Below are 22,867 nucleotides of genomic sequence, written 5' to 3' on the forward strand. Positions count from 1 at the left end.
TAGTAATGTCTCTTTAAAAGATGTTAGAACCACCTATTAACCTGTCCTTTGCTTTATGTACCAAGGAAGATTTGGTCTCTTTTTATTTGATTTTAATGTACTTGTTAATGAGATTTTTCACCTAACACCATTAAGTTTCATTGAAAATGTCATTTCAAGTTACATTTCACTTAATTTTTAATTTTACCAAACCTACCTGTTCATGAGACTCATACTTTTATAGATTGTGAAGGTCAGAAAAAAAGATTAGTGTCACTTGTACAGAATGAAAAAAATATAAAAATATCAATAAAAGCCAGATAAGAAAAATCTAATAGACTTCTGTTGTGGACCAGATTTCTGTATTATTTCTACTGTTTGGTACATTTGGTGATGTAGAACTACTGCTCAAGCCACTGAAGGGGTTTGTTGTCTGAGAGTAATGTTAGGTGGCTGTATATAAAGCTGCTAGGTTGTCATATACAAAGATTGTTGTGTCTGACACTGAACTTCCACATCTAGTTGTGCGAGGGTCTGAAACTCCCTAGCAGAACGAGAGTTTCAGTCTTTAGCAGAACAAGAAGTGGAATTTCATTCATTGTGTTTAAATATGATAGTTTTTATCATGACAGAAAACCAGATGGCTTTGAGGGTTGTTTGATTCTACTAGCTGCGATTTGAACTCGAAATTATATATTTACCACAAATTCTCCATTAGGTTGCAGAAGCTATTCTGCGAGGGACAGCATCTTCATCCAAACAAGAAGAAAGATCATGGAGAGATAATCACAAGAGCCACAGCCTCTCTTTTGTGGGGCCAAAGACATCTCTGCAAAAGCACTGCATTAGAGATGTGGACAGCAAAGTACGCATTCCTATTGCCAGTTATCACGTTTCCACAGTTTCAAATATTTATTTAAGAAAAAGTTCTTTGGAATCAAAATTTGTGCAAATGAAAGCGTATAAGCATGGTCGTGTTTTCTTGCAGTGGGTTTGTGCTGTCATTCAGCATAACTTAGCTTGTAGTTCTTCTTCAAGTTTTGCAGTAATAGGAGACAAAACTTGTTGCCTTTGTCTAGACCTAACTGAATTGCCTGCTGCTTTCAGGTATGCTCTAAATTCATTGTACCTGCTACTTCAGAGATTGGTTTTACAGAGAACTGCCATACTTTGCCTCCACAGACCGTAAATCCAGCATTCTGCCATTTGAGGTGCTACCTGTCAATGAACACTAGTGGCCTCCTGCCTGATAGAGTCAGTGGGAAAATCACTGAGCTTTCTACAAGCTGTGAACAACTTAACTCCATATGTCAAATGAGATGCTTGTTTATCACTGGTATCTCTGTGACTGCTCCTCCACAGCCAGCTTAATATGTTTCTTACACATCTCACTGTTTAGAATATATAGATACCTAAATATCTCGGTGTGCTTTTCTTTCTCTTGGCTTCATATTTCTTGCTTCTTATTATGAGCATCTTGATTATTACAAGTCCCCTTTCTTACTTTTGCTGACATTTAGCTGAAATCTGTACTTTGTTCAAGTGAACAGTCTCTCTGAAATTCCGACTACCTACTGGAATTCCATTGGCTAAAGCAAAATTTAGCTCAGAGTAGCCAAAACACTGCCCTGTCTGCCTGCCTGTTTAGGGTCAGAAATCAAACGTAAAACATCTCTGATGAGAGAGGAGGCAACTATACCATGCTAGTGATCATGACTCTGTGTGTCTTGAAAGGCACTGGACTGTGGCTTTAGTGAATTCTGCATGCCAGACATGAAAAGAGATAATGATAAGAACAATTATAAGTGGAACATGCTTAAATAGGGAATTAGTCATATGTGAAATAACAGCTTCCAAGAGGACGCAGATATTATGTGCCTACCTTCAAGACTGGCTATATTTCTAAGCAATATATGTTGTTTATAACTCATAAGGTTTATAAGGTTTAGCTGCAGGAAATCTTTATTTGTTCCATACTGATGTTGGATCTCCCCAGTCCCTTCTACAGCTGGGATGTCTCCATTCCTCTGTGCTGTGGTGGACAGAATTACTAGCCAGACAAATAATGTGCAATATACTATCTGCAGTTAAAGTGGCTAATGAAGTCAAAAAGCTATCTTTTGTAGCTTACCCTGGAAATTTTCAAGGTATGAAACAGTTTGTTTCATCTGAATTCTTCAAGCTCTCTTCTGAAATGCATTAAAACCAGAAAAATTTATTCTACACAGAGACTCCGTAAGACCCATTGAGCTTATTATCTTCCTGTGGCACACAGCCATACGCAAAAAAAATTGTGGCTTCAGCAACAGTTCTGAGGAGGGGGAGGTTGAGGACAGCAGACTTTTGGGCTCACTGTTATTTGAGCTTTCACCATCCAGCCAGCATTGGATCCAATCCAACTGGAATCCAACACAAGCGTGAGCTAGACTGGTGGGCATAGTGCCCAGATGTCCTGAGTGAACTCTGAAATGTTTGACAGTGACACATGTTTTTATCTGATCTGATGGCAGAAGAAGGCCTTGCAGTGAATAGAGTGGCTGCCAATGATATGAATCTAGAATTGAAGGCTCAGGTAAACGGAACATTAAACAGAAGCCCATAATCTGTGTCACGGTGATAGATCTGAATATGGTGACTCATTTGTGTTTCCTTTGTATTTGAGCTCTTTCGCTAGCAGGTGGATGCTTTCCCTCAAAGATTCTGTGAATCTGGAGAATTCCGAGTTTTGTGTATAGATGAAACAAACTCTTATGCTGTTTCTGTCCAGAATTGAGAAACTGTGCATGGTAACGCATAAAAGTGAATGGGTACACATCAAAGTGAATGGCATAACCTCAAAAATTCACAGAGTGGTAGGAGCTGGAAGGGACCTCTAGAAATCATTTAATCCAAACCCTTTGCCAGGGCAGGATCACCTAGAGTAGATCTCGAGCAACAGAAGCAAAGATGCATGCCACAGGGATATAGAATCATAGCATCATAGTGGTTTTAGGTTGGAAAAGACCTTTAAGATCAAGTCCAACAATTAACACAGCACTGCCAAGTCCACCATTAACCCATGTCCCTAAGCACCACATCTACGCATCTCTTAAATACCTCCAGGGATGGTGACTCCACCACCTCCCTGGGCAGCCTGTTCCATTGCCTGACACCCCTTTTGGTGAAGAATTTTTTCCCAGTATCCAATCTTAACCTCCCCTGGTGCAACTTGATGCCATTTCTTCTTGTCCTATCACTTGTCACTTGGGAGAAGAAACCAACACCCACCTCCCTATAACCTCCTTTCAGGCAGTTGTAGAGAGCTATAAGGTCTCTCCTGAACTTCCTCTTCTCCAGGCTAAACACCCCCAGCTCCCTCAGCCGCTCCTCACAGGACTTGTGCTCTAGAACATGTATATGCTGGTAGACCATAAATTTACCTTAAACCTAGCTACAGCTGATGAGTTTCACGAGCTGTAATCAAGAAGGCAAAACAACACAACATCTGACTTATTTCTGTCAGATAGTAAGAGATATGTACAATAAGAATTAGGAGCAAGTCTGAAGAATGATCAATAGATGTTAAAGACACAGATTTTTGGAATATGTGATTTTATGAAAAAAAACCCCACATCTGAGAGATATTCTACATCTTTTCAGGAAAAAGGGCATATTCTGGTTGTCTATAACACTTTTAATGATGCTTATTCTTTGTAGTGTAGCATGACCTGGTTGGTGAGGAATTGGCCACTTCAAGCTGCGCTTTAGTGAGACAAAATAAATGTCCATTGAACCGCGTATCATTTGTGATCATTTTTCAGAATATGCTTGAATAATGTACAGATTAGCCAAAATGGTTAATATTTATTAATAAGTATTCTCTCCAAACGAGCTGATTTTTGAACACATCACATTACGCATTTAGCAGGAACAAGTTGCCAGTTTCCTGCCAGACGTGCAACTATGGATAGATGTTAGAAATTTCTATAAGAAAAGACACATTCACTTGCACTGGGTGTGACATTACAATTTAATGGATGTAAATGTATACCTTTCAGTACAACTCATAGAGTCACAGAGTGGTAAGGGTTGGAGCAGAGTCACAGCGTGGTAAGGGTTGGAAGGGACCTCTAGAGATCATCTAGAACTCCTGAAAGGTATACTGATAACAACTCCTAATGTTTTTGTTGGAAAAGTTTCATCCACAGTCAAATGTGCTTACTTCCAATCTTATTCAAAGGATTTTGCTGTCTAATCTTGCAAGGGATTTTGATGACCTTTGAGCATGTTGTTTCCTTGTCTATGTTCTTCCTGACCACTCGCTAACTCTGAAGATGAGAGCTATGGTTCTGGGAATATTTAGGTAGACTTTTGCAGCAATTGAATTTTCATTGCTTTATCCATGAGTATTCTTTGCTTTTTGATTTGCTAGTGGGAACACAAACTCTATATGACACAATCTGTGATATTTGAAGGTTACAAGAGATGCTTACTTATGAGATTTGTCAAACGAGAGTTTTCCAGGACAATTTGACTTGTATCAGAATCATAAAGAACTGGAGGTATTAACACCTGGGAGGAAAAGCCTCATTAGAAAAGTTAAAGGATTACTGTTGAGCATGATGATCAAGGAGAACATCATGTTTTTAAAGTTTCTCTGATCTAGGTGAGCCCTAGTGACAACACCTGCTCCTGCTCTCCACTGCCTGTGTCATAGCATAGGACTGGAGGAACCTTGAGAGGCCACCTAGTCCCTCCTTTTGCCAAGAGCAGTATCAGTGTCACTGATGGTTATTTAACCTGTGCTTCACTAGCTCCCATGAGAAAGACTCAAAAGGACCTGGCTTATTCTGCTGCCTACTTGTTCTTTTGGTTATGAATTGTTGCTTCATAACTAAAATCCATCTCTTTTGTTGTCACCAGCTAATCAGCTGATTAATTTTTACCGTGTTTTCAGGGGAGATGGGAAACAATTGATCTACCTTGTGCATGCTGGGAGGCCATTCTTCCTCTGACTCTGCAACACCTTTGTATAAAGGGTCTGCATTTATTGGCAATCCACGTTTCCAATGAAGAAAAATAAAAAGGTTTATTGACATAATTTGATGACTTTGTTTATGAAAGTGGTGGAATTGAGAGAATCTTTATCAAGAATCTGTGTGATTAACCCAAATACTGAGTACTTGAGTCTCTTAAAAAGTATAGAGCTAAGTTGCAGTTTTTGCCTGGGTTACAGTGATTGCCATGATCTATGGAACAATCTCTTAGAATGACATCCATCTGGATGAAAACAGAGACCACACGTACTTCACAAAGCCTGTCTTGATTCCTCTGACATTATTGCTTTAAAAATAGGTATGCTAGTGTATAATTTTAAAATATTTAATCTATGTGATGCATAAAAAATGAAATCAGCAGCTTTTACAATGGCGTATGTTGCACACTGAACTACCTTTACTTCTGCATGGAGGCTCCCTCAACCAAATTCTTTAGACACATCGTGAACAAAACTCACCATGTTCATGGAAACACCTCTTTTTAATCTCTGGTTTCATCTTGCTCCCTCACTTTTGCAGTCCAATACATCCTACTTCATGAGCTTGTTAGCTCTTTAATTTAAAAAAAAATGACCATGTGGACCTTCTCATCATTTTTTTAAGGCCTCTACAGGTTTCTCTTAGCTACAGCATCACCCATTGCATTGCATCAGTAAATGTTGACTTCAGAACATCCTTTTCAAAGGGAGCTTTTACATAGCTTATGAGTCTTCCTTTTCTACACTAAGCTTTCTAGGCAGCTCTGTGTTAAAACTCTTGCCATAAACTATTTTCCTTTTACAAGTCTTATGTAGGTAGTTTTGTAAAAGCTTGAATTGCAACATTTTTCCTATAACACCACAGCAAAAAAAAATGTTGCCACATGTTAGTGTCTGGCTGAAGCTGATGAGTATCTGAGCTGCTGTGGCCCTCTTGGCACTTTCTGATGATGGTGAGCTAGCTGGCTCAAAACTAACATGCAGAAAAAAGCGGTTCATTTTTTGCCTGATTCTACTTCCTCAGCCAGGTCAATCCTCCTCTGTGTTGTTGGTGCCACGTAAAGGAGGGGATGGAAAAATGAGGAAGAGGAGGGGCGCTCCAGCAATCTGTGCTGAGATTGGCTTGAGCTGCTATGAAACTGCACCAATGGCTTTCCAAGTTGTCTTAAATCACTTGGTAATTTCAGTCTTGAGATCTTTAGTGATAAAATGATGTCTTAGAATCTCTTCACTTATATCAGTCTGCAATTTGAGACAATATATCTTCATCAAAAGTAGTTTTAAATGTCTTTAGTACTACAGTACTTGTCTCAGGCTGAAATCCCAGGCATATTTTGACAGTTTGCCTACTCACTTGTATTTGAAATCATGATTATATTTGGAGGACTCAAGCATATTCACAGGACCTTCCGGCAAAAACATCTCCAAATTTAAAATAGAAATCATATTCCTTTAAAAATTAATTCTCTTAATTTCTGCACTTCTTAGCATCCTTGTCTGAAAGAGCTAATCAGTTACCTATCTTCTGCTCAGAACCATTTTATGCTTGTAGGAAAAGATTCAGCCTTTTAAAATTATGCAATTTTCTGGTGTTGCTATAGGATTTCTTTTCAGTTCCCTTTGTCTAAGCACATCCATTAAATTGTAATGTCATTTACTAATCTAAATAAGAGATCACTATCCTCAACAACAGATTCCCTAAATTTCATTGATGAAATGGAGAAAATTTGACAGCTGTCAAAAAATGGCCAGTGACTGCCGTCGGAGAATGACATGTGCAGTCTTCCCATGTCCCTTGAGCAATCTCTCATGGACTTGGGCAAATGAAACTGATAGGAAATATATTCTTTCCACAGACTGCTTATGCTCAGCTTCCCAAGCCGCCACTCTCCAGTGTACAAAGCATTTCAAAATTAGAGCACCTGGTTCTATTTCCATGGGTTTTTTGAATGTTGTTTTTTTGTTTATGACCACCATATGCTCACTCGTAGTCATTCACTGGCTCAATGCATTAGAGATTCTTCTGTTATCAGTTCTGACAGACATAGATATCTTCCCTTGCCATTTCTGGGATGATTTCAGCAATGTGGGCAGTGAGAATATGCCTTTATCTCATACTGTCAGGCATGTCTAGTTAGGTTCAGTACCTTCAAAGTTTTGACTAGGCAAGTGTGCAGCCTCAGTCATACCAACCTGATGTTTTCTTTATAGCTATCAGCCCCTGGCAGTCACTGTGTAAACTCCATGTTATCTCATGGTGGTCATGCAGGAATATTGTACGTTTCCTCTGTGCTCTGATCTAAGGTCTCCAAGAAAAATTTGGGAAATCCTTTTGACTAATTGTGACCTTTCCATCCAAGTATCTGCTACAGTTTGTTTGTAACTGTTCACATCTCATTTCCCTTCTGGGCCTCACATCTGTCTTAAGGTCTTACAAGGCTTGTGTTAGCCTTGATGGAGAGATATGAAGGCAAAATGTAAAAACAGTGGACATCTGGCAAGTAAAAATTAATTGTCACGCAATATATTTTACTGATGTCAGCTCAGTTGTGGTATCTCAGAAAGTAGTATCTTTCCTGCTGTTGGCAGGGTGGCTGGAACTGAGGGATGAGAGCCTGAGGGCAGCTGTTGGCCTCACACTGTGCCCTGGGTTACCCTTGACCTATATCTTTGTCCAAGTAGAGAGAAATATGGAAAGTAAAATAAGACCCCAAATAGATAACTATGTATCAAATATGTGTGTAAGTCTTTGTGTGTATGCCCACATACACACATAAACCTTTTCCTAAAAAGTTTTAAACACTTAATGATGCACCTGTTATAGAAGGATTTTTAATGCTATTTGGAGATGTTATATCAACTAAATAGAAATGTATTAAAACTTTTTAGGCAACAAAAAGCTCTGTGCAAAGGGCTGATCCTTTCAGATTGGTGACAAAGGAACATCAAGAAAAGAAACCACTGAACTTCTCCCTTGGCAGAAGCACAACACCAACTGGCAGGAGGACACCTCACCAAGGAAGACTGACACCTCTTGAACCAGAAAAAGTATGTCAGTAGCAATGTCTATTTAGACTGCTTTTATTTTCTTTTTACAGAACTATTCAGAAGCTGGACTGGGATCCTGATCTTCACATAGCTGCTGCTTGGTCTTCTCACCCTGTTTTCTTTTCCAGAAATTATCTTAAGAGACTCTTCATACATTGAGCTTCTTGGGCACCTGCAGACCAGAACATGGCTGAATGCTTTGAAACCTGCCCTCCTTGCCCCTAGAAAAAGTTCAGAGGTGACCACACAGACTGAGCATTGGGTCATTGCATGGGCCAGCGGCTCCCTGGGGCCATGGGCTGGGAGCATCAGGGGCTCCCCATGGAGTCTGGGAGTGCAGGGCCTATCCCATAGCCCCTGCCAGGGAGGAGGGCAGGCTGGGGATGGAAGTCAGGGTCAAGCCAGAACCCCAGTCATCGAAGACCATAATGATGAGACAGGGCTGGGGTCACAACAGGAAGTCAGCCCATGGGTTAGGGTTGGGATTTAGATCAATGAGGTGCATGGGCAGGCACAGGCATGACTGCAGTGTAACCCAACAGGGACCAAGAGCCGCTGAAATGCAGCTCCCAAGAGAAAGGATGGGGTGGGGTTGGGGGTGGCCCTGCCTGAGGCTTTTTCCAGCTCTTCCACTCACATCTCTTTCTCCACAACAGTGTGAAACTAGGTTAGACACCTGTACCATCTCAGCGCGCAGGAAGGAAGTGGAAGCACACTCTGGCCATGTCACTGATAGCTCCCATGTTATAGAGAAACATGACTGTATATCAGGCCCTCTCCATTCTGCTTCAGGTTGTACATCAACCCTCTCCTACTGGGAGAAGAACAGACAATAGGAAATCACCTGGACCTGTCTCGCATCTGAGTGGTGGTTTTAAGGAGCCTAACTCAGCTTCCTACGTAAAGGGTAAGATTTGTGGGAACTTTCTGCCTGCTTAGAGTAGTTTGCAAATGACTTGGAAACACTGGTCCCCAGGTCTTCGCTCACAGGCAATATGTTGTCACCAGAACTGTCCTATGATTCCCAGAAGAATTATGAAATTTGTATTTTATAAGTGAGAGAGAAGAGGTTGTGCTATTACCTGCTTACTCACTGAGTTTGTTGTCCTGGAAGCCCAGAAGATGGGAGAATGGTTGTGGTCTGTACTTCACTTTGGTCCAGGACAAAGCACATTTGGAAGGATGCACAAGCTGTTAGCAAACATTATCAGTATAAGAAGCAATGTGTTGCAAGAATCTGAGCACTAGCTTTTTTTATAAACCTCCTGAGATAGGCATGGAAACATGTGAGTCAACAATTTTCATATGCTTTCATTGACTCCTTTTACTATGTTTTTTTCTTATAGGCAGGTCTTTGCCCATTTCAGACAGCTCAGAAGACATGCCCCTCTCACATAACCACGGTAACGATGGTTGCAGCTTTGCACTCCACAGTAACCACGAAAAAACAGAGGTATTTCACCATGTAACTCTATAAAATAATACAGCGAGTCTGTGATCTTAGTTTTTATATACAGCATACTAACTTGGATTCAGCTGGGAACAATACTCTCCTGGCTTTATTTTTTTGTCTTTACTCATGGTAAGTACACTCTCTAAAACAACATTGCAATGGCTTTCAAATAATATAGTAGATTTCTTTATTGAGATATTCCTGCACAACTGTTGGAAATTACTAGATTTATGTTGCTAGTTAACATTTTAATTTTGGCTCAGGAAGAAGAGGATCTTAATCTTAAAAAGAAAGAAAAATTGTTACAACTTCAGAATAAAGTGGCTTTTGTGACCACAAAAAGTGGCATAACTGCATATGACAACAAAGTATCTACAAACAGTTCTCCTGCTTTTCTGGATGCTGAAGCAAAGGTTTGAGCAACTTATCATTCTGCCTCTTATATTATCAACTGTCTGTCTTGCATTTGTGAAACGAAATAAAAAACACCAAGAAAAAGAAAAACTTCCATTCCCATTTCCTATGCTACACGGTGGACATGGAGCTTTAGGGATGGACCTGGCAACTTCAAGCACTGTGTTTACAGCTCTTTACTGCAGGATATCATTGCCCTGTGGGGAGAAGTATTCCCTGTTCCTTTGGATCCCACAATTCAAAATACACCACATCTTCAAACAGTAATTAACATCAGTTAGTGACTGTTCTGGATGCTGTGTGCCAGATGTCAATTAATTTAATGCTCCCTTATGCTGCCAGACAGTGCAAAGAGGACTCATTGTAACGGTAAATTAGATGTTGAACATCCTGAATAGCCCGTAGTTACATAGTTAGCATTACCTACAGCTAAGAACCATGCAATTTGTTTTGGAAGAGTGGAACTACCTAATACAGGTACCTTTCTTTGCAAATCAGTAGCCTGATATTCAGAGATAGTTCTGTTCTTTGTTCTTGTGCCTATCTTCTCCATTTCCAATAGTGTAGCTTTGCCAGGATGCACTCGTCACCTCATTTTTGGACTTTCTCTATGCTGCCTTTTGCTTTGCAAACTGAAGTTAACTGGAGTTAATGTGCAACAATTCTAATTATGACTAAAAGATCCAAACTCATTACAAATGCAGGGTAATACCAATAAGAAGGGCAGCTTTCCTCTGTGTGTTTGAAAGTAAATACAGGTTTTGCACGGTTGAGTAAAACTAATTAAAATATTTTAAAAACATTTCTGTTTCTATAACACTAATTGTGATGTTTTCATAATGCAGCCTCCAAAATCAATATTATCTAGAAGGTCAACGTTACATCAAGAAAGAAGAAAAAGCGAGGAAGAGGTGCAGGAAAAAATAGAGTATCGTGATGGAAAGGTAAGATAAAATATGTTGCAAAAATACTTGAAGAGCTTGCCAATAGAACTGTAGTATAGATGAGAATCACTGCTTCAAGTATCCATAGACAGTTATGTCTCCAATTAAATGTCTGTTCCCTAGAGGAGAGCTGAAGTGTAAAGATCACATCATAACTGGTAGGAAATATGTATAGCTGATGGGCTGGAAATCAAGTAACCAAATTATTTGCTTACCTCCCACACAGGTTTGCTCTGTGACTTTCACCAAGTCCTTTTGTTTCTCAGCTACCTCATTTGTGAGCTGGAGGAATTATATACTTACCATTAGAAATGGAAGTGTGCTAGTGGTGGGGTTTCACAGCACAAGATTAAAGGCCCTCCTTTTCTTGGAAACGAATCTCATGGCAGTTAGCTGCACCAGCTGGACCCCATTTGTGGGAGAAATCTTTCATTACACACAGCTGGCTACGCCTGGAGTAGCATCAGTGGAGTTGGGATCAATGCAGCCTGCCCAGTTTGCTCAAGTCACCTGTCAAAATCCCCAGCGATTCCTCAGCTGCATCTAGAGACTGTTTCCAGCTGCCCCTGGTCCTGAGACCCCCTCCGCAGCTGGTTTCATCCTTTTCCTGGAAGTACCTGTCCAATGAGCAGGTGATTTCTGCTGACTTCCTATTGTGTCCCTACAGTCCTTGCCATAAAAATGGGTAATTAGTTCCTGAGCGGCCATGTCATCTTTCCTGCGGAACACCTCAGGAAAGATCTTGAAAGGCTGATTCTGTAAATGAGCCTATGCATTGGAGATCTGGTTGTTGGAAAAGGTTGGCAGCAAGGTGAACAAGTGAGCTGGTGCTGGTTTCACTGCTGATAGACGAGCACTTTCCAACGCTGTCGCTGCACATCTAGGCCAGATCTTAATTCAGCCCTTGATATCTCAATTACACTGCTCCAAGCAGACTTACCCTGTTAAAACTTTCCCTTATTATTGATTGAGTTGTCAGTTCTGGATAAGTTTTATGGGTAGATTAAGTGAAGACAGTAACTCAGTTTCTGTGTCTGTTCAGTTCTCAGCTTCTCTTATCACCTTGCCAATACAGGTGTTGATTATTGAAACCGTGAGCAGTCACAGAAATGGCTTTTGCAATATACCAGTTGCTCAGGGAATGCTGGTTTGAGATGCCAATTCTTTTGTAGCTTATGCTGAGATGAGCTCTGCCAAAACTTCTACCAGTCACAATGCACTCTTGTAGAAGTAGCAAATACAATATCTGGTTTTGATCCTCAAAAGAAAAATAACTGAAGAAAGTTCACTCTGACCACTGGATTTCATTCATAAAATCGAGTGGTGTGCTGGACTTCCTTGTGCAACTAGAGAGGTCAAAATCGGGAATGGTGCCTTCAGAAAGGGATATTAACTCTCACTTAAACTATGTAGACTTCTTGTAGCAATGCCTTTTCTCATAAGAAGGTGTAAGGACATCATTCTATTACCAGTTAGAAATGTCTAAATACAATAATTTCTAAAAACTAAAATCTTGCCCTCAGTTATCATTACAATGCCTGTTTGGGGAAATACTGCATTGCTCTTCCCCCAAGTGTATTTATTTACCCCCCCACCCCTTTGTTCCCCGAAAATAGTACTGATACGGTATTTTTTTCAGTTGTTGCTAAGGAGTATTTGCACTAATTCAGGGTCTTTTTCATCTTTTGATACTGCACCAGTGTTCCCAACTTTCTCATTACAAGCAGTGGGGGGGACACACACAGTTCAGACAGCTGCCCAAACTAACTGAAGGAGTATTTAATTCCATAGCATGTCATACTCAGTACATAAGCGCGGAGTGGGCCAGGGGGCCATAGCTCCTTTGCTTGCTCGCTTGTTAGCTCGCTTGTTTGTTAGCTTGCTAGCTTGCTCTTTCATTAGTGAGTTGGTGGGATGCTTGGTTTTCCTGGTTGTGCTCCCACCTGTGGGGGTCACTCAGACTCTGCTGCCATCCTCTTGTTTGTTAGCTGGCTAGCTTGGTTGTTCATTAGTGAGTTGGTGAGTCAGTTGGCTTTCTTGGTTATGCCACTGCTTGTGGGGTTTGCTCAGCCTCTGCTGTGATTTCTCCCTGGGCTCTCTGGCTCTGACTCTCGCTATTCAGGACCTGGCTGTGTATTAGCTGGTGAGTGGTGAGCAATTGTATAATATTTTTATTTTCTATTATTTTAATTACTTATCATTAGTAGTATTGTTAATATTATTAGCATCACTACAGTATTCATCTATAGTCAGTTATTAAATTGTTCTTATCTCAATTCATGAGCTTCCTTCTCTTTTCCTCTGATTCTCCTCCTCCACTGGAGCTAGCAGCTACATTGTACTTTATTGCTAGCCGAGGTTAAACCACAACAGCCTTACCTTGCTTAACAGAAAAACAAGGTGGTGGGGTGGGAACTTGGGCTGAGTGCTAGAAGTAAGTTAATTTTGTTAAAAGAAAATTACTTTTTGTCTGTTTTTCACACAAATGAGGCAAAAACAATTCATCTGTGCTGCAGAGATAGCTTTTGAAATACAAAGGCATAGCGCGACTGATTTCAAGTTCCAGCTGAATTGGAAGGCAGTGCAAGGTTACTGATTTCCTTTGACTTCATTTACATTAGATCCTCTATGTGTTTGAAGGTAGAAGCACTGCTTACTGATGGACGTCGAATCATCACTTTCCGCAATGGTACTAAAAAAGAGATCAGTGCTGATAAAAGTATGACAACGATTAGCTTTTTCAATGGAGATGTAAAGAAGATCATGCCAGATCAGAGAGTGGTGTGTAACATTTTTTTTTTTTTTGCTTTAATGAAAATAAAATGATTAAGTGATTTTTCCAACAAGGTCCTATCATTTTTCTTGATCTATCAGTTCTGAGAGAAGTTGATGAGGAAGGGTTTTGGTTTAATAATGCTGTGTGGTGAAACAGCTTCATCTACAAGGACAAAAGTGGAAAGAGATGAAAGTAGCAGTCAAAGAAGGAAAAAATGGGTAGTTGGTTAAGCAGATTAAAGGAGGCTGAAAGAAGGCAAAAGGGCAGGGGCAGCCATCTGAAGCAAGGACCAGTTTTTATACATTTGTAGGGTAGGTAGCACAGGGGGGTCTACCCTCTTGGCATTATGTAAATACAAATAGTTAATAATAATGTGAGCTAGAGTGGTAAGAAGTGAGGCCTTGGCAGCAGTGCGACTACTTTAAATGAGTAGTGCATGGATGGGAGCCAAAGCAAAGAGGTGGGAAGATGACTTTCATGAGTGCAGTCTTCCATTGTATGCTACAGAGATGAAAGTAGCATCATCTAGACACAGCCATGAGGAGGGGGATGAATGAAAGGAAGGAACAGCAGTGTGAACATAGCTACTTTTATGGGTGGCATATACAGAAAATGACCTCAAAATGACTTTTTTAAGATGGCTTATTTTTAAGTGCATTGTTATGGTTGAATCTGCTTATGCAAATATTGTGAACATGCTGCAAACACTTCAATCTCCTTTCAGATTTATTATTATGCAGATGCACAGACAACCCACACTGCTTATCCAGATGGCCTGGAGGTGCTGCAGTTCCCTAATAATCAGATAGGTATTCAAGAGCTCATAAATGTGAACTATATGTATGGAAGGTTTCTATTAGGAAAGTGTTGTCTGATTCTAACAGCAGCAAATTGGGTATTTCCCCCTCATTTTGCAGACGTTGCATTTTACTTCCAATATGTTCCATTACTTTACTGCTCAGTTTCGTCCTACAAAGCAAAGATAATGATGGGATGTAAATTCATCTCTTCTAATTTTGATTATCTGATTATTCGATCCTTTAATTTATTTAGCAGTATGCTGGATATCATTTTCATCCTCACTACAATGTCCCCAAAAGATCTGATCTAACTCTGTGTAAAGCAACATGAAAGAATAATGCATAGACTGTTAACATCTTCTTTTCCACAGAAAAACATTATCCTGATGGCACACAAGAAATTGTGTTCCCAGATCACACAGTGAAATGCCTCTATAGCGACGGATTCAAGGAAACTTTTTTCCCAGATGGTACAGTAGTAAAAGTAGAAAAGTAAGTCTTGTGTTAACATCAGGATCCAGGCATTGGATGGACATCTAAAACTGTGGTTGGATTCTGCATGGCTGGGAAATTTCCAGATGAAAGGAGAAAGGATTTGTAAGATAACAAGGGGATTGCTACAATGAGGCACTGAAAATTATTCACTTCCACCTTGGATAACAGGGGATCGTTTATCACTAGCAAAGTGACTGAAATATTCCTCATTCAGTTCCATGTAACTTTATACGGGACAGAGTTGCTGGGAGATCACCACTTGTCTGTGTTAACAATGTGGATGCTAAAGGCCTCTGGGTGAGGACTCCTGAGCATTATTTCTAGCTTTTTGACTTCATTTCTGCTCTTGGGCAAGGCGTTTCACATATTATCTCCCTATTCCTCCAAATAAAATGAGGAAAAACAACAATAGGACATTCTTACACATGCCTCTTCTGGGCTTAGGGAGGATCCTGTCATAAAAGAGATTTCCTGCTTGCAAAATGCCTTCAGATCCCTGCATGAAGAAGTGATGTAAAATGCAGATCTCACCATCCACTAGGTATTATACTATGTACTGAAGTACCTTTGTACTGAAATCTTACTGTGAGATCAGATCTCTAACGCCATCCCATGTAAATTCCGAGGTGAATTATAACCTATCTAAGAAAATTTCTACTTGACATTATTTCTGCTGGCATTGTGTCACATGAGGCAGCTCAGTGAGACAGGTTAGTAACAGTCAGTGCCTTCTCATCACTTCATTCATTGCTCTTTCTTTCAGGAATGGAGATAAAGTAGTGGTATTCAGTAACGGCCAAAAGGAGATTCACACTGTGCAGTTCAAGCGGCGGGAGTACCCAGATGGCACTGTGAGAACTGTGTACTGCAACGGCAGACAGGAAACCAAGTACTCCACCGGACGAGTCCGAATCAAAGATGAGGAGGGTAATATCATCCTAGATAAGAAATGATTCCTCCCCTCAAAGGGCTGCCGTGTACGTAAGTAGCTCAACCCATTTTTTTGGCAGAACTGTTCAGAAGACTTAAGCCTTGTGAAAATGAATGGATGACCTGTAAGGCTGAAATTTACTTTGGCTCGGTAACTGGTGCTTAATTTGGATTAACCATACCTGAATGAAATGTCTCTTGAGTGAGACTTGCAGGAGATGCAGTCATGCCCTCTTTGTGTACATAACAGTAAAATAAATGCCCATAGTACTTCTCATCAGTGTTTGTTTCATGATACTGATCACACTTTCCCTTGACTTTCTGCTAGTTAGTTATAAAACTGACTACAATTAAGGAACATAGCATAAAAACTCAAATCTACAAAGCTTTTTGAATTTTAGTTCAGCGCTACCTTATGCTGATGAAAACAAATCCATGTTTTTTCCTTCCTCAGTTAACCAGCACAAAAAATGTGGAAGTGATTAATGTTTTCAGTTTGGTTGGGCTCTTTGGAGCAGGAGAACCCAGCACGTATCAGGCCTTATTGTGAGCTGTACATTAGACCAAAACCCGAGCAGGAGTTGAGTGAACAGTCACAGCTCTGGATGTCCCTTGCAACCTAAATTATTCAGTAATTATGTATCATAATCTAAGGACTCTGTCTCCTCCATCTGAAGAAAAAATGTAATGTTTATTCCATCTTGGTCATTATTCTGGATGAAACAACCCTTTCTTCTTCCTCCAGCAGCCTATTCCCACACCTACTCTGTGTTGCTTTGTTTTTGAATTAACCTCTCCCACTACTGCCTTTATTCTTCTAGTAGTGCAAAAATATTTCTGGCCAGTGAATCTCTCCAGCTTTAAGTCTCTTTGCACAGCACTTGATACCTAGGGGGATTAATCATTTATCAGATGCTGCTTTCAACCGCCTTCCCCATAGACTGCCTGTCCATCATCTGTCTTGAATTTTCCAAAGCACCGAAGCATTTCCCCTGTAGAGCTCAGCTCATTACCTGCCCATTGACTGAAAAGACCAATTATCTCCTTATGCCCTTCAAATTCCTGTAGCAACAAACAATACTTTCGTAGCATGCTGCTTTAGCCTTTTCTCACACCTAATTGCAAAATAACTGCAAGGTCATGGAATCACTCTTTCTTCTCTTCAGTTTCCAGTGGGCCAGACTATCGACAAATCACCATTCAAATTACAGAGCATCTTCAGAAGAAATAGATTGAATAGAGCAAGAAGTGTTGCTGATACTGGTCATACACGTGCTTCCGTTTATGAATTTATTTATGATGCTGTGAACATACATGTAGTTTGATGTCGACTGGTGTGATAATAAAATTACACTGTTTTTCCTTTACTCCTGTATAACAAAGGAAAAAATTTATAAACCTGTGCTTTTCACAACTGAAATATTTAATATATTTTATGTTTTATAAAAGGAACTTCTAATTTAAAAGCATCCAAGATATCATTCTTTTCCATGTGTTTCACTAAGAATTTCGGTCCAGTGCTTCCTGATGCTTACTAAAACACATCTATGTTGACTTTTTTTCTCTATTAAGCATCATGAAAAAAAGTGAATGTAATTCATGTTTTCAGTTTGTGTGGGAAACTAGATGTGATACTAATGTTTTCTGGACTACCACTGTTTTTATTCCCAGAAATTCCTGTGAACAAAAGCCCTCTGTTCTCCAGTTAATATGCTGATATTCTCTTGTTTCTATAGTAATACAGAAAGCAGGCTTTGTTTGCCACTTTTAGCCTTAAATTGCCACTTGCCATTCAATAACCTGTGTATATAATCCCTTCTAATTTTAAATTAAATAAGGAACAATTGTGTTTGTATGTTGCCCCGTCCTTGCTTCATTAAGCACTGTTGACTCTCACAGAAAGCATTTTGAATATGGAATAATTTGGACTATGGTCCTGCACAGGTGTAACACAAAGGGGATGTGTGCAAGTCAGCATCTGCCTGCTCTGAAAGTCTCTGCTCTCTAAAACAACACGTGCAGCCATGCATGTGTGCAAACACCTTGCTGACGTATGCATTCATCTGGCTGATGCACGCATTCACCTGGTTTACACCTGCTTACACGGAGGTTGTAATGGGACATAAATTTGGTCATGTTGCTGCTTTCTGGCAAACCATCGACAAAGCTTCCACTGGTGAAATCAAAAGGTGAGACGACCGAGGATTTCACAGTACTTTTGCCAACCCACATCTGGCCGTTGTTTTTACCAAGACCTGTTTTTCAGATGATGTTTTCTAGTATAATAGCAAAGGGATTATTGAAATAAGGGGCAAAAATCTGGTTTGAAAAGGTGGAGACAGAAAAACACCTACATAAATGACAATCTCTGTCAGGTATGTTACAACTGGGCGTCCTTGACAGACCCATTACAACACATACGACGTCATTTTTCACAGGCCGACTCTCACACCCTACCTCTTCCACTTGCATTAGTTAACCAGCAGCAGTAATGGCTCCACCAGCTGTAGTTCGTTGTCGTAGGAACACAAATAATCCAAACTAAGTGTGACTGCATATGTACTTAAACTGTAGTAATGTGCACACCTACTTCACTATGTTCTTTGTTCTAGAGGGATTATAAGGGGACAAATTTTTATGAATCCTTCAGGGAGATCGAACACTGTTGGGAAACCCCACTTCTTACCTTTCCACAGGTTTTCTGGCATTAGCAGAAGCACGCTACAGCCAAGATTTGGCCTCAATTTTTATTGAGATTTAGAACACACTGTGACTTCTGAACAGTTACTTCCGTTCAGTCAGCTGGGGGGCAGCAAAGATGTACAAGGGGAGGGCAGTATTTTGACCATCATCTCAAATGATTCAGGTCAGTGTTAGCCTTATTCCACGCACAACTGATCACCAGAATTTTATTGCAGACATAATAAAACTGCCTAACCACTGTACCCATCAGGTGGCTGATGCAGAGTCTGCGCGAGAGAGGTTTGATCAAATCTTCTGACCGTGATAATTTCAATTTAGATTCTGCCCTCTGGTAACAAATTTCTCTGTTACCTTGGAAAGCCTAATTATTTCTTTATTAAGAGCTTATCTGAAACAAAACACCAGAACAGTGTTTATAAATTACTTTCCAGAGAATTTCTACAGAATCCTACTGGTCATAAAATGAAAGCTATTTCATACCATTGTTTCATACAGCGCAAAATTAATTTCTGGAAATGAATGTTGGGATTCTTCAAAAAGTGGATTCTTCAAAAACATGACAGTTTTGTGTCACTCATATTACCTGCACCTTGATAAACTGTGTGCATGTTGAATGCTCCCTAGTGTAAAGCGACCAGTTTTTCAAGTCATAAAGCCCCCTTTGTTAGGAGAGAAAAGAAGCAAAGACCACTGAGAAAAATAATAAACAAAGATGGTATTTCTGAAAGTCTTTTTGAGAAATGTAATTCTCTTTTTATTCTGAGATCACTTTAATATTGAAAGAATTATTTAAAAAAAAATTAGTACTTTAATTTTAAAAAATAATCTTTCATGGTAATTGCTAAATTGCAATTTTAAAACTGTGTATGGTTTGAGATAACTCTTTCTAATACAATTTCAGCACACATCCACCTTCTTTAAGCTAAAGTTGCCATTTATGATATGTCTATATAAGCTAGCATCACGAAGTTACACAGATGTTAAGTAGCTTACCCTTTTCTTTGTGTTCTGCTCTTTGGATGGTAACTGTTTACTCACTAATTTATTTATTTCCTTTATGATGCTCTTCACATCTATCCCATCCCTGGAAGCTTGAAGCGCAGCTTCATTGAAGGGAAAAATAAGGACAAAATCTCCTACCCGGGGGATAGGCCTCTGGTCTTTATCAGAGAGGAAATAGGGGTGCATGGTTAACTCGTAGCTGCAGAGGTCAGGTGTAGGTAACCAGTGGCTGAGTTGGGCTGACTTGTCTGGAGAATGCCCAGCTCCTGAGAGTTGTTTATTTTTAGCTTCAGCTTTTGCTTGGGAGTGTATTTTCATCATGTTCATCTTTTCCCGCAGCTGGGAAGTCAGTGTTTTCCTTGGATGTGCTCTGGCAGTTTTCTTGGTCAAGGTAGCCACCTTACGGACTGATCCTCTTGCAGCCTGCAGGGCAGGTTGTACAGAAGAAGTACATTTAGCCTCTTTTCGGCAAGCAAGTAAACCAGGAGTCTCCTCAGTGGTGCTCCCACCAGCTGCGCTCCAGGGCACCTGCCTTCTGCCAGCCTTTGTCCCAGCCACTTGGTTTTGCCTTAAAGTGTCAATCTGTTTGAAGTTCAGCAGTTCAACAATATCGTGAAGGAGTTTTCTTTTCACAGTGTCATCTGTGGAACAGTCTAAACACAAGGCTGGATTGTAGTTGACTTCTAAAAGCCACGGCTTGAATTTGTCATCAATTAGGATGTCAAAGCCAAAGAGCTCAAAGCAATTGGAAGCCACTGGTAAGGGGGTTACAGCAAGCAGGGTGAGAATCACTATGTTCTTGATCTTCTGCCAGAGAAGCATGTCATCAACCCCAAATATTCGAAGGTAAGAACGAAATTTGCTGAATGTCCATTTGCAGCCACAGCCAATCCCTTCTTTATATTTTTTATATGAAGCTCCGTATTTGTTGATGCTGGTGTTTGTTAGGTGGGCATAGACATTGTCCAGAGAACCAAGGTCAAACTTTTCAGTGGCAAACCTCACCAGTCCTTCTTCGTAAGTGTAAATGGTGAGGGGGTAAAAACTGGTGACACACACATAGAGGCGCAGATCCAGTTTATACCCTGAAATGAGCAAGGGGTTGCTAATGTACTTCTGCACAATGACTGTACAGTCATATACTAAGTCTTTAATGTCCTGGAAAATGAGTATACCCCTTCCACGGGAAAGATCCGCAGGCTTGCAAATCCAGTAGCTAGGTCTTCTGCCTACTGACTGTCTCTCATTGCTGTATTCTGCTATAAATTTGGCATAATCATTGGGCATGATGAATGCCACTGGACTAAATTCATACAGAGCTGATCCATATGCTCCCTTCATACGTTTCAGATGCCTTGCCAAATAGTCTTTTCTGGTGATCCGCACAGCTTCTGGGTAGTGGTTGAGCCTCTGCCATGGTTTAATGCTGTGGTAGTCTGTCATACGGAAAGGTGAGTTTCGCCAGTAGAGGTTCCAGTCTGCATCATCTTGTTCCTTTCTGTCAAATTCAGTCCAGCCACGTTCCAGTAAAACCTCACGGACTATTGAAGGGACATTCTCATGGAGACGGAACACCAAAGGTCTCAAGGTATCTCCTGTATCATAGTCATCTGCCATGATTTCCATCTTATTAGCTTAAAAAAACCCTGCATCACCAGGAAGGAAAAAATGAAATTAATGCCACAGATTGTGCTAGCAGTCATCACCCTTGATGTATTCTTAATGCCTGTCACTCTCAACGTATTCTCAAAGCATATTGTCCTTGTGAGTTTCTATGGTCTATGAACCATAGAAATTTGTGTGCTGGCAGCCCAGAAAGCCAAACATATCCTGGGCTGTATCAGAAGTGTGACCAGCAGGTCGAGGGAGGGGATTCTCCACCTCTACTCTGCTCTCATGAGACTCCACCTGCAGTACTGCATCCAGCTCTGGGGCCCCCAATATAAGAAGGATATGGACCGGTTGGAGCGAGTCCAGAGGAGGCCACGAAGATGCTCAGAGGGCTGGAGCACCTCTGCTATGGGGACAGGCTGAGAGAGTTGGGCTTGTTCAGCCTGGAGAAGAGAAGGCTCCAGGGAGACCTTATTACAGCCTTGCAGTACCTGAAGGGGCCTACAAGGAAGCTGGGGGGGACTGTTTACAAGGGCCTGGAGTGACAGGACAAGGGGTAATGGGTTTAAATTGAAAGCGGGGAGGTTTAGATTAGATCTCAGGGAGAAGTTCTTCCCGGAGAGGGGGGTGAGGCACTGGAACAGGTTGCCCAGAGAAGCTGTGGATGCCCGATCCCTGGAAGGGTTCAAGGCCCGGCTAGATGAGGCTTTGAGCAACCTGGTCTAGTGGAAGGTGTCCCTGCCCATGGCAGGGGGGTTGGAACTAGATGATCTTTAAGGTCCCTTCCAACCCAAACCATTTTGTGATTCTATGAGAGTGCCTTGGACGAGAGAAGAGGGTTTGTGCTGAGGACCATTCTGGCACAGCATTAACACACCGACCTCCACCTCCTCTCAGAAAGAAGCAAGCAAAGTATGTGGGGCATAGGTTAGGCAAGACTCCTTCACATCCTATTACCAGAGTGACATCCTTGCTCTTTCCTTTCAGGTTGAGTTTTAGACTCCAAGATGAGTAGCCTCTGCCTTCCAACTACAGAAACAAAGGGAGCGTGTCACACCTGGAAGTACTCAATCCAATGTGCAGCTGAGTTGGCCAGGAATGCTTTTTCCTGTGGAAAAATTAAAATTTGTTGACATGGAAACTTCTTTCCAGAGAACAAAAGTAATCCTTTGCCAGCTTTTTTATTTGATTTGAATTTTCTCATTTGGAAATTGTCAGAATATCTTATTTTCATTTTTTAAAAGACATGTTAAAAAATACTTTTTTTTAAGTGATAATTTAATTTTAAAACTAGAAGCCCAAATGTGAAATGAAATGCTTTACCAGCAAGTCACAAAACAGTTTAAGATTCTCATTTTTTATTTCAGTGTGAAAAACAACTCAAAAATGATTGAAGGATGAAAAACTCTCCCCACTCTGATATTTGGTGACTCTTTCATATGATGCACCTATGACTTAGCTGCCCAATGCACTCTGCTGCTGCTGACAGACTCTGAGGGGTAGGCACAAAGCAGTCACAGAGCTCGTCCACAAGCAGTGTCGTGGAGTCTGTAACAAGTACAATGCAGAGTGGAAAACCAGGAGAGTCTCAATGCGGGCTTGATGGGAAGAGTGTTTTGGAAAAGGGTCCAGGAGGTATTTCAGGGAGGCTGGGAAGCAGGGCAGTGGTGTTAGGAGTATATGGCTACTTTATCATAA

At 40.7% G+C, this 22,867-nt stretch overlaps 2 protein-coding genes across 2 annotated transcripts in view; one reads left to right on the forward strand and one right to left on the reverse strand.

Moving 5' to 3' along the window:
* The window catches only part of LOC104511634 (centromere protein J-like), a 35,698-nt gene extending 19,822 nt beyond the window's left edge, over window positions 1–15,876 (forward strand). Inside the window, exons 9-15 of the mRNA XM_010154329.1 lie at window positions 8,834–8,948; window positions 9,388–9,494; window positions 10,754–10,852; window positions 13,493–13,633; window positions 14,353–14,437; window positions 14,800–14,920; window positions 15,687–15,876. Of these exons, the coding sequence (XP_010152631.1) occupies window positions 8,834–8,948; window positions 9,388–9,494; window positions 10,754–10,852; window positions 13,493–13,633; window positions 14,353–14,437; window positions 14,800–14,920; window positions 15,687–15,876 (858 nt within the window). The remainder of the gene's footprint in view (window positions 1–8,833; window positions 8,949–9,387; window positions 9,495–10,753; window positions 10,853–13,492; window positions 13,634–14,352; window positions 14,438–14,799; window positions 14,921–15,686) is intronic.
* Window positions 15,877–18,932: 3,056 nt separating this feature from the next.
* Window positions 18,933–21,184, reverse strand: TTLL2 (tubulin tyrosine ligase-like family, member 2). The gene is made up of 3 exons (XM_010154330.1): window positions 19,530–21,184; window positions 19,140–19,215; window positions 18,933–19,004 (listed from the first exon to the last, which is right to left on the reverse strand). The coding sequence occupies exons 1-3, from the start codon at window positions 21,182–21,184 to the stop codon at window positions 18,933–18,935; spliced, it is 1,803 nt and encodes a 600-aa protein (XP_010152632.1).
* Between the last annotated feature and the right edge of the window lie 1,683 nt (window positions 21,185–22,867).

The sequence above is a fragment of the Eurypyga helias genome, unplaced genomic scaffold (genome assembly GCF_000690775.1).
Source record: "Eurypyga helias isolate BGI_N326 unplaced genomic scaffold, ASM69077v1 scaffold6456, whole genome shotgun sequence".
NCBI lineage: Eukaryota > Metazoa > Chordata > Aves > Eurypygiformes > Eurypygidae > Eurypyga > Eurypyga helias.

Bases quoted from the DNA above. Each gene is read 5' to 3' on its own strand.
- TTLL2 (XM_010154330.1), bottom strand. From the start codon at position 21,184: ATGGAAATCATGGCAGATGACTATGATACAGGAGATACCTTGAGACCT. The intron at 19,216-19,529 runs GTAACTTCGTGA...CTCCTAACAAAG, and splicing joins GTAAGCTACTTAACATCTGT to GGGGCTTTATGACTTGAAAA. The intron at 19,005-19,139 runs GTAATATGAGTG...TATGACCAGTAG, and splicing joins CACAGTTTATCAAGGTGCAG to GATTCTGTAGAAATTCTCTG.